The sequence below is a fragment of the Eptesicus fuscus genome, chromosome 20 (genome assembly GCF_027574615.1).
Source record: "Eptesicus fuscus isolate TK198812 chromosome 20, DD_ASM_mEF_20220401, whole genome shotgun sequence".
NCBI lineage: Eukaryota > Metazoa > Chordata > Mammalia > Chiroptera > Vespertilionidae > Eptesicus > Eptesicus fuscus.
The window spans coordinates 42,052,106-42,067,572 of NC_072492.1; the positions used below are offsets into that span (position 1 = coordinate 42,052,106).

A 15,467-nucleotide genomic window follows, 5' to 3' on the forward strand; every position below is an offset into this window, starting at 1 on the left:
TCTTGAATCCCTGCTCCAAGCCAGGCTAAAATCTAAGTGCCTCAGGCCCAGTCACTCCAGGGTCATAGCCCCACCGGTGTTTCCTTCCTCATCCCTCCGTGCTTCCTGTCCACATACCCTCTGCTTGGCTCCAGCCACACCCACACCCCTAGTGGGCTCCCTCCTGCTTCCCTGCCTTTGTCCATGGTAGTCCTTCTCCCAGGAGTGCTTCCCCCCCATTCCCCATCCTGCCCACAGCCCATCCATGAAGCCCTTAACAACGCAAGGCCACCTCCTTTGGGGAGCCTTGCTCTGCGTCTCCAGCCTTGCCTTCTCCTTTTCCGGGATCTCACCCTGGAGTCAGGACGGGTGAGACCCAGCCCCTCAAGGGAGGGAGCTAGGCTTGTCTCTAGACCCCAAGGGGCCACCTCCACTCCCCCATGTCCTCCTGTGTTAGGGCTCCCAACAAACATTTGTGAATGAAGAAAGGTGATTGGGTTGGGAGGGGCGTTTAGAAAGAGTATAAGGAAGATCTGTAGTGAAGGAACCCTCCATATCAGGTTGGGCTTTCCTGCCTGAAACCCCAGAAAAAGAGTAAGCCAGGAAGAGAGTGGCGTTGGGGGTGGATGGTGGGATGCAGGGAGTGAGATGCGGGAGTCAGGGACTGGGGAGCCAGGACGGAGAGGAAGGATGGGAGGAAGAGGTACTAGAGAAGATGGATGGGGGAGGGCGGGGACAGGATGGGGGTGCGGGTCAAGGTGCAGGAAGAGGTGGGAAGGGCAGCAGGGTGGGGGCAGAGCACACTTTCTGGGAAGTGGGGGAGGTGAGTGCAGTGCATTGTGGAGGGAGAAATTGCCTGCCGGCCAGTGTGAGCTCATTTCCTCTCACCGCCTCCTGCAGTGTCTGAGGGGATCAGGCTCTGGAAAAAGTGAGCCAGGGGCACCCCAGGGGCCACCACTCTCCTCTCCTCCCCCACAGCCTCAGTTCGGTCCGGATCTCAGATGCCAGGGCTTCCCCCTGTACATAGACACCCACTTGTTTTGGGAGGAAAGGACCCCTCAGCCGGGGTGGCAGCGAGCTTTGGACCACTGGAGCTACGAGGCAGAAAGAATCAGAAACAGGAACCCAGTTGAAGATGAAGCAAAAAAAAAAAAAAAAAATATATATATATATATATATATATATATATATATATATATATATATACAGTGTGATGGATTACAGTTAGATAGTAGGAAGGACTTCTCAGGAGGGGGGATAATTCTGGCTGCACATGACCTTGATGAAGAGGGCTGGGGAAGGAAGAGGAGTCATTTCTGCTCCTCTGCATTACAAGAGCACCAACTCCATTGACTTCCAGGGGATTTAAAATAAATTAAATGAAACGTAAGATTTAAAAGCAAGTCAGTATCTCCTTCCTCAGGTTCACAGGAGTCGGGATGGCCTTGATCCCAATCAGAGGTGAAGGGGTGGGGGGCTTGGGGCTGATGGGCTCTCAGGAGTCCAGGTGGTGGTGGTATGAGGTCTTGCCCCAGAAGGAGCGGGTGATTCCAAAGTATACAGAGTTGGCCTTCCCACTTTCCTCGCCTGCCTTATCCACATCATACTCCTGTCTATCTGTGGCCTCTCTCTCTTCCTCTCTTCATAATCTGTAAACCGCAAGAAGGCATGGGAAAGAGGTAAGCACGGGCTGTAGGAAATGGGAGGTAGGAAGGATGTGAGATAGCAGAGAAAACGGCCCCTCAGAAATGAGGGACCGAGGGACTGAGCCTTCCTGGACCGGCGAGAGGGGTCCTGCTTGGGGGCAGAAAAATGAGGAACTGGCTCAGAACCCCAGCGGCTCTTTGGGCCCAAATCAGAGTGAAGCAGGGTTGCTTGTGCCTGGGAGGCCTGAGGGGTCTCTGCTCTCACTGCTGCCTGCGGGGGGGGGGGGGGGGGGGGGGGAAGGTCTCTGAGCTGCCAAGAGGCCTGAGCCACAGGCCGGCTGGGTGGGCGTCCGGAGGGCTGGGGCACCTGCCAGCCTCTCTCTTCCGGCCTCCGTTCCCCAGCCTCCCAGCCTCTGTGAGGTCCTGGGCCGAGACTCGGACTTGGGAGTGGGGTGTTCGACTGAGGGGAGCCCCTGCGGGTTCCCCTCCTCCCAAACCCACGCGGGCATCACCGTCTCTGCCCTTGTCTCAGCTTCCTGGAGTCTCGGGATGGAACGTTCCCTACGCTTCTGTCTTTCCCTCTGGTCCATCCCAGGGCTTTCTCTCTGTCCCTGACCTTCTGGGCCTCGCTCATGCTTTCAGTCTCTCTGCCTCTGTTTCTTACGTCTCTGTCCAGCTGCGCTTCTCTCTGCTCCCCTTTCCCTTCCTGCCTCCCTCACGCCCGCTCCATGTGCCAGTTTGTGCCCTTGTCCTCTTTCCTGGGCCGGCCCGGATCACCGTCTATTTGGGCCGGTCCCCTGGAGGCTGGCCCGGACTGTCTCCCCGGGACCCTCTCGCTCGCCCAGGCGGCGCTCTGCCCTCCCGCTCTGCGGCCGGAGCAGACCTGCCTCAGCCCCCTCGACCCACCCAGTGCCCCGCGGAGAGGCGGCGCGTGCGCCCCGTCGGGAGCTCAGGGGGCGGGGCGAAGGGGCGGCCCCGCCCTCCCGGGTCCCAGCCCGCGCGCCCCCAACAGTGTCCCGGCCGCAGAGTCGCCGCTGCCGCCCGATGAATGGAGTCGCTTTCTGCCTGGTCGGGATCCCGCCCCGCTCGGAGCCCCGGCCCCCCCAGGTGAGGCGCTCGGCCAGGGGTGTGTGTGTGTGTGTGGGTGGGGGGGGGGGGGGTCCGGGCACTGCCGGGGCGCTGGCGGTGGGCCCGGGTCGCGGCGCCCCTGCTCGGCAGGCACAACCCAGGGCGCAGGGCGCAGGGCGCACGGCGGGCACGGCTGCAGGGGTACCGGCTGGCGGGGGGCCGGGGGGGCGGGGGCCGGGGGGCAGGGGGGCGGGGGCTGAGCGAGAGTTGCCCTGGGCAGGAGGTCGGGAAGGAGGACGGTAGGCCGGGGGCCGGGACTCCCGGGGCTGCCAGGGCAGGGGGCACGGGCCGGGGCGGCCGTGCCAGGACCCCGGCGGCGGGCCAGCGGGGGCGGGAGGTCCGCGCCTTTTGTCCGGGTTTTTCAGGCGGGGCGCCCGCCGCCGCTTCCTCTGCCCGAGTTTTCGTTTTCCGTTGGCGAGGCCCCGGCACAGCTGGAGGGAGAGGGGGTGGGGGAGGGAGTTCCCGGAGCGGGACGTCCTTGACCGCCGCGGCCGGACACCCCCTCCCCGCGCCCCCCGCGCCCCCTGCCGGGCCGGACGGCGCAGCGAGCTGCCTGGCGCGAGTCCGCCGCCCCCCGGGGTCCCGAGGAAGAGACACGGGTTCGGGACCCCTGGTGCTGCCGGCGCGGCTGCTCCCTCCGTCCCCTCGGACTGGCGGTGGGTGGGTCTGGTCGCGGGGTGCCAGGGGATTACTCAGCGCTGGGCTGCTTTGCTTGGGTTCTTTCATCTGCCAGCTGCTGAGGGCGGGGAGGGGCCGGCGGGGGCCTCGGGGCCCCATGGGGTCCGGCCCCCACTGCCGAGCCTGGCCGCCCACTCCTCCCCTTCCCGAGCTGAAGGACTGAACTGTCGGGCCAGGCGTCCCCGGGCTGGGAAAAGACGTTCCCTGGGGGTCTGTGTTGGGGTCAAGGTCTGGGCTGAGGCCTCTTCCGCTTCTGACGGGGCTGGAGGGAGTGGGGGTGCTCCTCCCAGCCCTCCCCCCAGAGTTGGAGCTGGGGTCTAGCGCTTTGCAGACTCCAGACTGCTGAGTGTCTCCGGAGCTGGAGGGCCGGGTGCTCACTTCCCCCGGACTCCCCCTCCGCCGCTCAGCCAAAGTGCTCCTAATTACAAACTTGAAATTCAGGATGGACAGGGGGTGGGGGTGGAGGTCATTAAGCCTGAGTGAGTCCCTTGGATTACACCCCACCACCATCACCACCACCACCACCACCACCACCACCACCACATACTCCATCTCCACTCCTCTACCAGCTCGCCCCCACCCTTCTCCTGTGGCCTAGCCTGGGGTTCGCCCCCTCCACCAGGGCAACAGTCCCATTCCCAAAAGTGGCCGCTCGCTCTCGCTGAGATGCTGTGCTCATTGGCATTCGATGTGAGTCTCGATTACATAACGTCATCTCACCTCCAAACATAACTCAAAGGTCCCCAACCTCAGCCTCTTCCACTTGCTCACATGGTGGTTGAGTCCACCCCCCAAGGGGCTAGGAGTTCCCAGTTTCTGCATCCCAGGCCCCCCAGTCTCTCTCTCTCTCTCTCTCTCTCTCTCAGAAAGGAAGGGAGATGGAAACATCAGTGATGAGAGAGAATCACTGATTGGCTGCCTCCTGCATGACCCCTACTGGAGATCGAGCCTGCAACCTGGGCATGTGCCCTTGACTGGAATCGAACCCGGAACCTTTCAGCCTGCAGGCCGATGCTCTATCGACTGAGCCAAACCAGCTAGGGCCCCCCAGCCTCTTGATGGGAGTCACACGCTGAAAGCTTTTCGGAGGAGAGCGTTATTAGGAAGGTGGCTTTAGGACACCATGGGGAATGGGCAGGCCTTTGAGGATCCCAGTCCAAGAGAGAGGGACTGGGCCTGGGGAATAGGCCCTGTGTCTGGGCAGCCTGGATGGAGTCTGTGGGCCCCCTCCTCAGGCTGACCCTGAGCTCATGGGAAAGGGGAGCAGGAGGCCAGTCTGGTCCTCCAGGAGTGCAGCATTTTTGGCATGAATGGGAGTGGGGGTGAGGGAGGGTGCCGGTACAGAACAGGGCAGTGCAGGAATGGGCAGAGGCATTTATTGCTTCATCCTTCATTGCAGGGATTCTTAGAAGGATTTCATGGTGTGTATGGTTAAGGGAGTACAAAGGAGGAGAATGGAATGAGTTACAATAGGAGGGATTGCAGTTAGCTCTTGGGGAGAACTTCCGGGGAGAGGCTTAAGAGCTGCAGCATCCCAGGCTAGCCTGGAGCATCATGCAGGGAACTTTCCTCCACTATAGCGGGCCTGGTAGATTCCGATGGAGTTGGATTCCAGTGCAGAAATACAGAGCGATTCATAGGGGATCAGATATAGTCAAATGAGCATATATACATCAGTGCCCCCAAAAATGTGTTTTTAAGGAGGGGGAGTTTCTTTAACAGTACAGCTGATAGCTAAGACATGGATAGCAATTACGCTGGGCCAGCATTTATATAAATGACCTCTTTAATGTTCACAACACAGCCATGAGGTGTGGGTACCATTATTCCCATTTTACAGTTGAGGACACTGAGGCACAGAGAGCTAATAGCTTGAACAAAATCACATCACTCATAGGTGGCAGAGCCAGGGTAGGGTCCCAGCAATCCGGCTGGAGTCCGTCCTCTCACCCTGCTATCCCTCCTCTCAGGATCTGCCTTGTCCTGCTGTCATTCGCACCCCAAAGCTGGGTCCATCTTGGACACAGCCCAAGATCAAGGTCAACCTCTTGGAGCTTGGTTGTTTTTCTTTCAGTTGGGTCAGGGATGGGCACAAGAGGCCTCAGGGTGGCGAGGCCTTAGGTGTCCGCGGTTGGTGGGTGGGGAATCAGCTCATTTACCCCTCCAACCCCGGGGCCCCCTGCAGCCCATAGCACTTGGTCATGGTTTGGTTCATTAGTGTTTTCCTTCCAAAGCGACATCAGCCCTGGTCTGTTGGTTCAAAGGTGAGATATTGGCTTGGTCAGGGATTTGGATAAAGCCTGGGTTTAATTATCCCGCTCTCTCTCCCTCCCCAGAGAGAGCCATGAATAGGGCCTGTGGGAGCTGGCTCTGCCTTTCCCCCAGCACCCCCACCCCTTCCAACAACCCGCCTTTAGATCCAGGCCCCCTGTTCCCTGTGAAATTGTGCCAGCTCATCAGCAGGGCAGTGCCAGTTAGTACCAGGCAGGCATCTTCTCCCACTGCCTCAGGGGGACAGCAGGCTGGGGTGGCCTTGGGACTGGACTTTGGGGCGAGTTTAAAGCCCTGTGGGGATGGAGCATATTCATCAGCTGTCAGTGTGGGTCAGGACCAGAGGGGTCTTCTTCTTTTTTTTTTTTTTTTTTAATATATTTTATTGATTTTTTGCAGAGAGGAAGGGAGAGGGAGACAGAGTTAGAAACATCAATGAGAGAGAAACATAAACCATCTGCCTCCTGCACACCCTCTACTGGGGATGTGCCCGAAACCAAGGTTGACCTTGCCCTTGACCTGAATCGAACCTAGGACCCTTGAGTCTGCAGGCCGACGCTCTATCCACTGAGCCAAACTGGTGAGGGCCAGAGGGGTCTTCTTGTCCAACTCCCTCATGCTCCAGTGGGGAAACTGAGGCCAGAGAGTGCCCAATGGCAGGTGGCCTGTGAGTGGTGGACATGAGCCCAGGTGTTCTGATTGCCCAGCCCCCAGGCCATGCCTTCCCATGCACAGTTGGTTCTGTCCTTAGTGTCCCCCTCAGTGCAGGGTTCTGGGACTGGGCCCAGGAGGGAGAAGGGAGGGCGGAGAGGAGCAAGGATGAGTGGACAATGTGTCCTGTTCATCTCTGTGTCCCTAGTGGCCAGCACGGTGCCTGGCACAGAGCGATTCCCCATAAATGTTTGTGAAGTGCAGGCCAGGGAGCAGCGTCCCCCCCACACCCGCCCCGGCCTCCCAGGGTGCACCGTGCCTAGCTCTGCCCCTGGCATTGTGACAGTCGGTCTACAAGTCAGTCTCCCCGACCAGACTGGCATTATTTGAGGGCAAGAAAAATAATAATAGCAACTACTTCCGAAGTGCTTACCACTCTAGGTAGGTACTTTATCATCATCCCATTTGACAGACAAAGAAATTGGCACAAAAAGATTACATGGCTTCCTCATGCCACACAGCCGGTGGCAGAGCTAAGGAGTTGACCTTGCTCTTAACCTCATTCCAGGCGGGCCCAGAGGTGTCCTATTTATCTTGGTATCCACAGAGCCTGGCACGCAGTGCTGTTTGTTGACTGACCGAATGACTGACAGAGTATGGAAAAACCTCAGAATTCGATCAAACCCTTTGGAAGTAGCTGGGATTGGTGTCTTGGGAAGGCAGCCTAGAAGTGCATCACTGTGTTCTCTGCGCCAGGAGTGCCTGAGCCAAACCTAGAAAGAAGAGGAGAGCTCACCCACACCCTGTCACGAATGTCTTCCGCCGCTTCACAGGGGCCACTGGGGGCCCCCAGTCCTCGGGCTTCTCTCTTGCCCTCTCTCCCTTCCTTCTTCTCCCAGAGTTCCAAGGGGACAGTGCTGGGCAGTGGGCACGTGGGAAAAGTCTACAGATTGGATTAAAGAGGCCTGTTCCTTTTTTCATCTCTCCGGCCCTGAGATGTTCAGCTTAATAGTTGGAGGGCGCACGGCGTGTTTGGTTTGGGGCAGGGCCTGTCATAGACATCAGTTCTCTATGCCTCACAGGAAGAGGGGTATTGGATTTCCAGTCCTAAACCCTAAGATGGCCAGGGTCATCTCCTCCAACCTGCTCAAACCGGTGTGCTCCTAGGCAGGTGACTGCTTCCCCTCTGACTCCCCCTGCTCCCCATTAGCTGGTTTGAATGAACATCAGACTCCATCACCAGGTCACACTTCAGGTACTGACCAAGGCTGGTGGGGAGCTGGACCGGAAAAAAGGAGACTCAGTGTGGGGATGTGGTCTGCCCCGGCATGGCGCCTGGGCACACTGGCAGGTAGGTTGAGTGCCTGGGCCGCGACTTCAGCCTTGCTGAAGTTCAAATGTCAGCCCTACCCCTTGTTCACTATGTGACCTTGGCCAAGTTCATTGTTTTTGGCCTCAGTTTTCTTGTCCCTGAAATAATCCCTCAAAATTGTTTTGGATTAAATCGGATTAAGTGAGGTAATATAGGTAAAGTGGCTGACATCTGGTAATCTGCACTAGTAGTAACAACTGTGATTAAACAAACAATAATCAATGGATGGAAATGAGAACAACATACTTTGGGCTCAATAAAGGGAACCCTTTATGGTCTGAGTAATCTGAAGAGGAAATGAGCTGCCCCTGGAGGTGACGAGGGCCCCAATCAGAGGAGGTGAGCAAGCCCCGGCTGGACTAGAGAGAATTCAGGCACTGGGTGAGAGGGTAACTCCGCAAACCTGACCGGCTCTGCTTTGGGATTAGCACGGTGTGGGACCGGGAGCAAGTGGAACCGGGTTCCTGCAATCAGGGACTGGAGAGGGGAATGAGAGGTTCGCTGCTGTGCTGTGCGGTGAGGTTCCTCCAAGGACAGGGAGTCCTGGGAGACTTCCCGGAGAAGGCCTGTAAGCATGGGCATGGTTCTGACGGGTGGGAGGCCCTTGCAGGCCTGCAAAGGGCTTGGTGGTTGAGGGGCGGTGAGGCCCCGGGACACTAGTCCTGAAGTCGGCCCCAAGGCTGCCTCCACATTCTGGCTGCCCAAGGGGGTGGGTGTTTGGTGGTGGTGGTGGTCATGGGGGAGCTGGCAGCTCCCTGTCTCCCCCGACGCCCCAACTCCCAGTCTCTCTTGGAGGAGGGACCAGGGCTACTCCCAGTGGCAACGAGCAAGGGCCTGTGAGGAGCGGAACTGGGGAAAGAAAGACTTCTTATGCCCAGTGCATTTGGGGGCGTCTGGGGGTCGGAGGAACAGTGGAGCCTTTGTCCCCAGCCGCCGGGAATCTGGCCGAGGAGCCAGCCCTGGGTCTGGCTGGGCTCTCCCAGGCAGGTCCTCTTTGAAGTGACCCTTTCAAAGCTCAGCCTGAACCCCTGGGTGGAGAGACAGCTTGGGGCGGGGTGCAAGGAGGACAGATCTGCAAGCCAAGGATGGAAGCAGATGCAGTGTCTTTGGGCAGCCGGCTGGCGGGAGGTGTGTGGGCTGGAGGAATGTGGCCAGGCTGGGGGCACTGGTAGGAGCCTTGTGGGAGGACAACCGACCCAGGGTCTTGGCCTCCAAGTGGGGGGTCAATATAGGGAAGGGCAGAGTTCATTTTGGCCCTGATAAAGGTTCATTTGGCTCCTATCATGATTTCTGTCTGATTCTGGGCTCCTAAATTCATAGCTTCTCTCTCTCTCTTTAAAAATATTTTATTGATTTTTTACAGAGAGGAAGGGAGAGGGAGAGAGAGTTAGACACATCGATGAGAGGGAAACATCGATCAGCTGCCTCCTGCACACCCCCTACTGGGGATGTGCCCCCAACCAAGGTACATGCCCTTGACTGGAATCGAACCTGGGACCCTTCAGTCCGCAGGCTGACGCTCTATCCACTGAGCCAAACGGGTCAGGGCCTTTCTCTTTTTTAATTTCCTCAAAGAGTGTGAGAGTTCCTTGGAGAGAATGGGGGTGGGGGTTGGGGAGTGGATGTGGGGCTTAGAGCCCTTGGTAGGAGAATGGGGTAGAGATCTGGGTCATCAGAGCTTTTCCTGCTCCTGAGAGCCCCCAAAAGGCTGAAAGGGCGGGCTGAAGTGGAGACTCCCACCCTCCACCACAGAGATTCCATATCTGGATTGTTCTCCAAAAGAGAGAGAGGGGCGGGGGGGGGGTGGGGGGGAGGAGTTCCCTAAGATGGAACAGCTTCAAAAGTTTCAGCTGGTGCCCTGGCTGGTTCGGCTCAGTGGATAGAGCGTCAGCCTGTGGACAGAAGGGTCTTGGGTTCAATTCAAGTCAAGGGCACATGCCCAGGTTGCAGGCTCCATCCCCAGTGTGGGGTGTGCAGGAGGCAGCGGATCTATGATTCTCTCTCATCATTGATGTTCCTATCTCTCTCTCCCTCTCCCTTCCTCTCTGAAATCAATAAAAATATGTTTTTTAAAAAAGTTTCAACTGGAGATAGGTCACCCCTACCTCCCTTCCTCTCCATTTGACTCATGGGGAAACTGAGGCCCGGAGACAGGACAAGGAGACAGAGGCAGAGGTCCAGGGAGAGGCTAAAGTGGGAGGAAGAGGGAGGATGGAAGCCAGCTGAGAAGGGAGTTTGGGTCGTTGAGTTACAATCCAAGGGTAGTGAAGAGTCCCTAGTCTCTTGTGACCTGCTGTGGTTCCATGGAAGGAGGGAGTGGAGGAGTGGGTTTCTGTTAGTTTTTGTTTTGTTTTGTTTTGTTGTTGTTTTTTGATTGAGTAGTGGACAACGGAGCCTCTGGCTGCCCAGGTGAGAACCCTATCCTGATGCTGCTTTCTACACCCCAGTCTCTTGGCATCATGGCACTCTCTGTACTTGGGAAGACTCTTCTAAATCTCCCCTACCTCTTCCCAGGATGTGGCCCTGGTTCCCCTCCAGAGAGGGGGAGGAGGGAGCTGAGGGCCCGAGGTCCTCCTGATGGGGCTGCAGGCGGGCCTGGTCCTCTTCCGTATCTTGCACTGGCATCTGCAGAGCTGAGCCCTCATTAGCTCTAATGAAGCCTTGGCACTGTGCCTCCCTCTGCCCTGCAGCACCTGGTGGGGATGACGGGGCAGCTGAGGTTGGGCCCAGAGATCAGGAGGAGGGTGGGATGTCTGTAAGAGGAAAGAGAGGGAGTCAGGAAATGGGGGCCATGCAATAAGGCTAGGGCTGCTGACAGACAGAGGAAGAGGCACATATCTCACCTGACCGGCATGGCGGCGTGGCTCAGTGGTTGAGCATTGACCTATGAACCAGGAGGTCATAGACCCAGGCACATGCCCAGGCTTGCAGGCTCAAACCCCAGTGGGGCCGTGCAGGAGGCAGCTGATCAAAGATTCTCTTTCATCATTGATGCTTCAATCTCTCACTCCCTCTCCCGTCCTCTCTGAAATCAATCAATCAATCAATCTATCTATCTATCTATCTATCTACACACACACACACACACACACACACACACACACACACACACACACACATAATATATATTTTTTTAATGTAAAAAAAAAAAGATGCACACCCCCCCTTTCCTTCCCCACTGGGACCTTTTCCTTGCCAGTGGCTCCCAGATGCTTGGGTCCCACAGTGCTAGGGAAAGTGTTATCTGGGAGACGGGGTGTGGCCCAGGAGCATTAAGGACATTCCCAGGCCTGGCTTTCACAGAGTGTTGTCTTGCCCTAACCCTAATTGCAGCCTGGGGCAGCAGAAGGACCTGACTCCAGAGCCTGGAGGTTCCGTGCCTGGGAAAACTAGGCAGCAGCCAGATCTTAATGCCAACCGGCCTTGGTTCACTTGGTGATTATTCCTGTGTGCCCTCTCATTTCCTGAGTTTCAGGCTCTCTGTGGGTCTTGGGATCTGGATGAAAAAGACACAACCCTGCTCTCAAGGGGGTTCTTGTCTGTTTTTCCTGCCACCCAACAGCTCCACTAAGATTTTATAAGCACAGGTTCTGAGATTTGCATCTACCCTGTCTGCCCGTCCAGAACACTCCTTGACACCCTCTGTCAAAAATATTACAGCGCGGCCAGGGTGGCTCAGTGGTTGAGCAACGACCTGTGAACCAGGAGGTCGAGGTTCAATTCCGGTCAGGGCACATGCCTGGGGGTTTCAGGCTCAATCCCCAGTGTGGGGCGTGCCGGAGGCAGCCAATCAATGAATCCCTCCCATCATTGATGTTTCTATCTCTCTTTCCCTCTCCCTTCCTCTCTGAAATATATATATATATATTTTAATTACATAAAAATGGTCTGGCATAACTGGGGAGACAGAACCAAAGCAGACACTAGCAAGTATCTTCACTGTGACGTCATTTGAGTGTGCATGTGGCCACCAAGGTGGTAACAGCTGTTTGAAGATGGAAACGGTACCGCTGGGTAGAATCGCTGCAGGGAGCGGTTAAAAACCAATTGGTGATGTGATTAATCTCCTTTCTCTCATTTCCTGTTTCCAAACCTACCGTTCAGGATTCTTTAGTGAAACTTTTTTTCTATGAATTTTCAAGGGTCCTTGTGAAGAGGTTATGCACTTACTGATATAAGAACTCAGACTCTGAGAGGGTAAATAACCCCATCAAAGGTCACCCAGCATCTGAATTTAAGTCTGGGTCTTTCTGAATCCTAAGCCTGTCCTGTGTCACTGCTACCTTCCCTGACAAGGAAAAGCCTGGGGAGGTGGACACTCCCACCTTCCCCCAGCTGAGCCCTGAAATCCAAGCAGGGGTCTGCATGATGACGAAGGAGGGGTGGAGGGTGCAGATGCATGATTATATTCTGCTTCTCCACGACTCTGCCGTGCCTGCTTCTCCTTGTGCCTGCCTAGAGTCTGGGTTTGCCCTGGAGTGGAATGGAACACCCCAGGGCTCCATCAATAAACATGGCCGAGCCCCTGGTTCTTCTAAAGATGCTCGAGCTCTGAGGGAAAGAAAGCTTCATTGAGGAAGCAAGGCTGGCCCGGGCCTGAAAGATGTCTCCTGGGGCAATCGAGGGGTGGTAGGCATAGAAGGGAGAGATGGGCATTCCAGACCCAGCATGACTTGTTTTCATAGAGACTGTGGAGCCATGGAAGGGTATCAGGCAGCGGAGACAGCAGACCAGATGATGAGGGCTGAAGATGGAGTTGGGGATGGAGAGGACAGGATAGGAGCAGATACATCACCCTCTTCCCTTTCCAGAAACTTGCCACACCATCGCTTCACCTTCTCTGAATAGCCTTTCCTGTCTTCTCTATTTCTCAAACTCCTATTCATCCTTCAATGCCCAGTTCAAATATCCTTCTCTGTAAAGCACCCCCCCACCACCACCACTAAGTCCTCAAATATATGGGGACTTCCTCCTCTGGGCACGAGGCTGTAAGCCCCATGAGGGCAGGCTTTGCCTTGTTCACTGTACTATCTCCAACTTCTAGCCTAGGTCCTGTTGACTGAATATTGTTGACTCATGAACTGTATGTTCCCATAGCATCTGGCACTGCATTGTGGGAACCACATAATAACAACAGGAGTATCGGGTGTCCTAACATTAATTGAGCATTTCAGTGCCAGACATTGCTGTGCTGAGCACTTGACACAAACTATCTCTTTAATCTTCACAGCAGCCCCATGAAGAACAGATGATCTCTGTTTTATAAATGCAGAAAAATAAGCTCAGAGAGGTTAGTAACTAGTCCAGCGACACACAGGAAGTGGGACCAAGTTGGGATTCAAACCCCAAAAATCCTCTGAATCCTGTTTTGGAACTTTTAAGCACTATGGTCTGCATCCTCTTTATTTGTTGCATGTTTATCTCTTGATAAAGTCAGAGACTGCTTTATTAATTTAAAAAACCCCTTGTGGACTACCAAACTAGGATTTGTTAAGCATCTTGTAGGTGCCAGACCCTCAGTGACACCAGCCCATGGTTCTGGAATGAAAGAAAAAAGGAGTGGGGCTGAGGTTGACTGACTTGTTTGGGGGTACACAGGGGCAGGGCAGGGCTGGGCTGGGGACTGGGTTTTTGGCCTCTAGCCCAGTGTGCTCCCCACTGCGGTCACTGATGAGGAAAGGGGGTCCCCAGGCAGGGCAGGTGCCATTCCCAAGGGCCCAACTCTCTAACTCCACGGAGGCGAGGCTGACCTGGCACGGGGGTGGGCAGAGACGGTGTCCGAAGGCAGTAGGCCCTTGACAGAGAGGGTTCGAGGCCTCCTGGGCACAATATCAGTGGAATTTGAGCCAGGGCGACTCCAGGCTTGGGAACCGCAGACGCCAGGGAAGCGGAAGAGGGCGGAGGCCCGGCGCGTTGCTGAAGGACGGGGCGGGCTCTCGCTGATCCTGGTTGAGTGCCCATTGGGCACACGTTCCCAGGCCGGCAAAGACCCGCCAATCAGATACGCCCGCTGCTCCTTATTTGCATGACCACACCCCATTCACTCCGGCCACTCCGGCTTCGCCCCCCAGCGTGCCTCCTCCGACTCCGCCCCTTTTCTGGCCCCTGTGGGCTACCAGGGCTGGCGGGGGCGGGCGGGGGCGGGAGAAGAGGGGGGGCTGGGGTGGGGGAAAAAGGGGGGCCGGGGTGGGGGCCTGCGGGCGGGAAGCGCAGACCTAGGCTGCCAGCCTGGCCGCACTATTCATAGCTCTGGGGCTGGCGTAGTTCGCATACTTGGCGTTTCTCACGTCTGGCTGGCCCAAAGCTGTCGCCCCTTCGCGCTCCTCCCTCCCTCCTCTCGCCTCCCCTTACCTCCTCCTCCCTCTGCCTCCCCCCTACCTTCATCCTCTCTGCCAGTCTTCTTGGAATCTAGAGTCCGAAGTGGGAAACTGAGGCCGTGAGAAGGGGCGTGCCTTCGGGCCGGGCCTCCAGGGAGAAACTGGTAGTCAGGAGGCATGTAGTGCGGTGGCCCCGAGCCTGGGCTCTGTGGGCAGACAGACCCACCGTGGTCCTGGGCTTGAATCGGAGCTGCCACCCGCTGTGGGACCCTGGCAGGCTCCTTAGCTCGCAGTCTGCAGTCCGGGAAGCTTTTCAGAAGCAGTCAAGCTGAGACCTAGCGGATAAGGGATCCGTCAAGGGAAGATGAGGGAGGGGGAGAGGCAAGGGTTCTATTCCAGAGAGGGGGAACTGTGGATGTGGTGGGCCAGCCCTGAGTGGACAAGGACTTGGCCAGCTGGACTGAGGGGACCGAGGACACTGCAAAGGGGATTGAAGCAGCTTTCCCCCCCTCCCCCACCCCTTATCCTTATTCCAGCACCCCCACTTTCTGGATCTGGTTCCCACTGAGGAAGGGGTAGGATGCAAAAATAAATTAGACAAAGATCTGAAGCAGCCCCTGCACCAGGCAGACACCGCCCAGGACTCTCTCGGAGGAGAAGCCCATCCATCCCTTCCCATTCGGAAGTGGTATGCCCAGCACTCACCTTGTGCCAGGAGCTGGGGATTTGACACCAGCAAAGCGGCCGGTGCCTGCCTTCCAGAACTCACAGTCCTGGGGGTGGGGTAGGAAGAGGGTCAAAATAGCCTCGTAAGTATATAGACGCCAACTCAAGAGTCCTGTGAGAGGGTGCAGAGGGGCCAGACCTGGTTTGGGGCCCAGAGGAGGTGTCTCTGGGGAAGTGACTTTTTTTTTTTTTTTCTGAGAAATATAGGGTGGGTAGTAGTTAATCAGGGTGTGTGTTGGTAAGGCAGGGAGGGAGCTGGGGAAGAGAAAACAGCATTCCAGAAACAGCATGTGCAAAGGGCCTGAGGCCAGAAGGGTGCCGGGTCCTCAAAGGAACTGGAAGGAGGCCAGGGTAGCTGGAACACAGAGGGAAGGGGTGCGGTGGGTGTGTGCGAGCCTGGAGGCATGTCCCACGGAGTCTGGTGGTCATAATAGTAAAGCAATCAGTCCGGACTGCCAGGGGTGTGATGGCGGCTTGGGGCAGAGCAGTGCACATGGTGAAGTGGAAAACAGAGTTCGCTCTGATGGGTGGAATGTAGGGCTGGGGCCATAGCACCTCCCATTTATCAGTTCCCCAAATGCTTTCCCAGCAACTTTGTCAGGCTGCTATCCCCAGCTTCATGTTGCAGCTGAAGAGATAAGAAAACCCGAGTGACCTTGAGGTCACATAGCTGGAAAAGGGCTAGGGCCAGTACCAAGG

General features: G+C 56.6%; 1 protein-coding gene across 1 annotated transcript in view; it reads left to right on the forward strand.

Annotated features, from left to right (window-relative positions):
* The first annotated feature begins 2,669 nt into the window (after positions 1-2,669).
* The window catches only part of ARHGAP23 (Rho GTPase activating protein 23), a 68,834-nt gene continuing 56,036 nt past the window's right edge, over positions 2,670-15,467 (forward strand). Inside the window, exon 1 of the mRNA XM_054709056.1 lies at positions 2,670-2,732. Coding sequence (XP_054565031.1) covers positions 2,670-2,732 — 63 coding nt within the window. The remainder of the gene's footprint in view (positions 2,733-15,467) is intronic.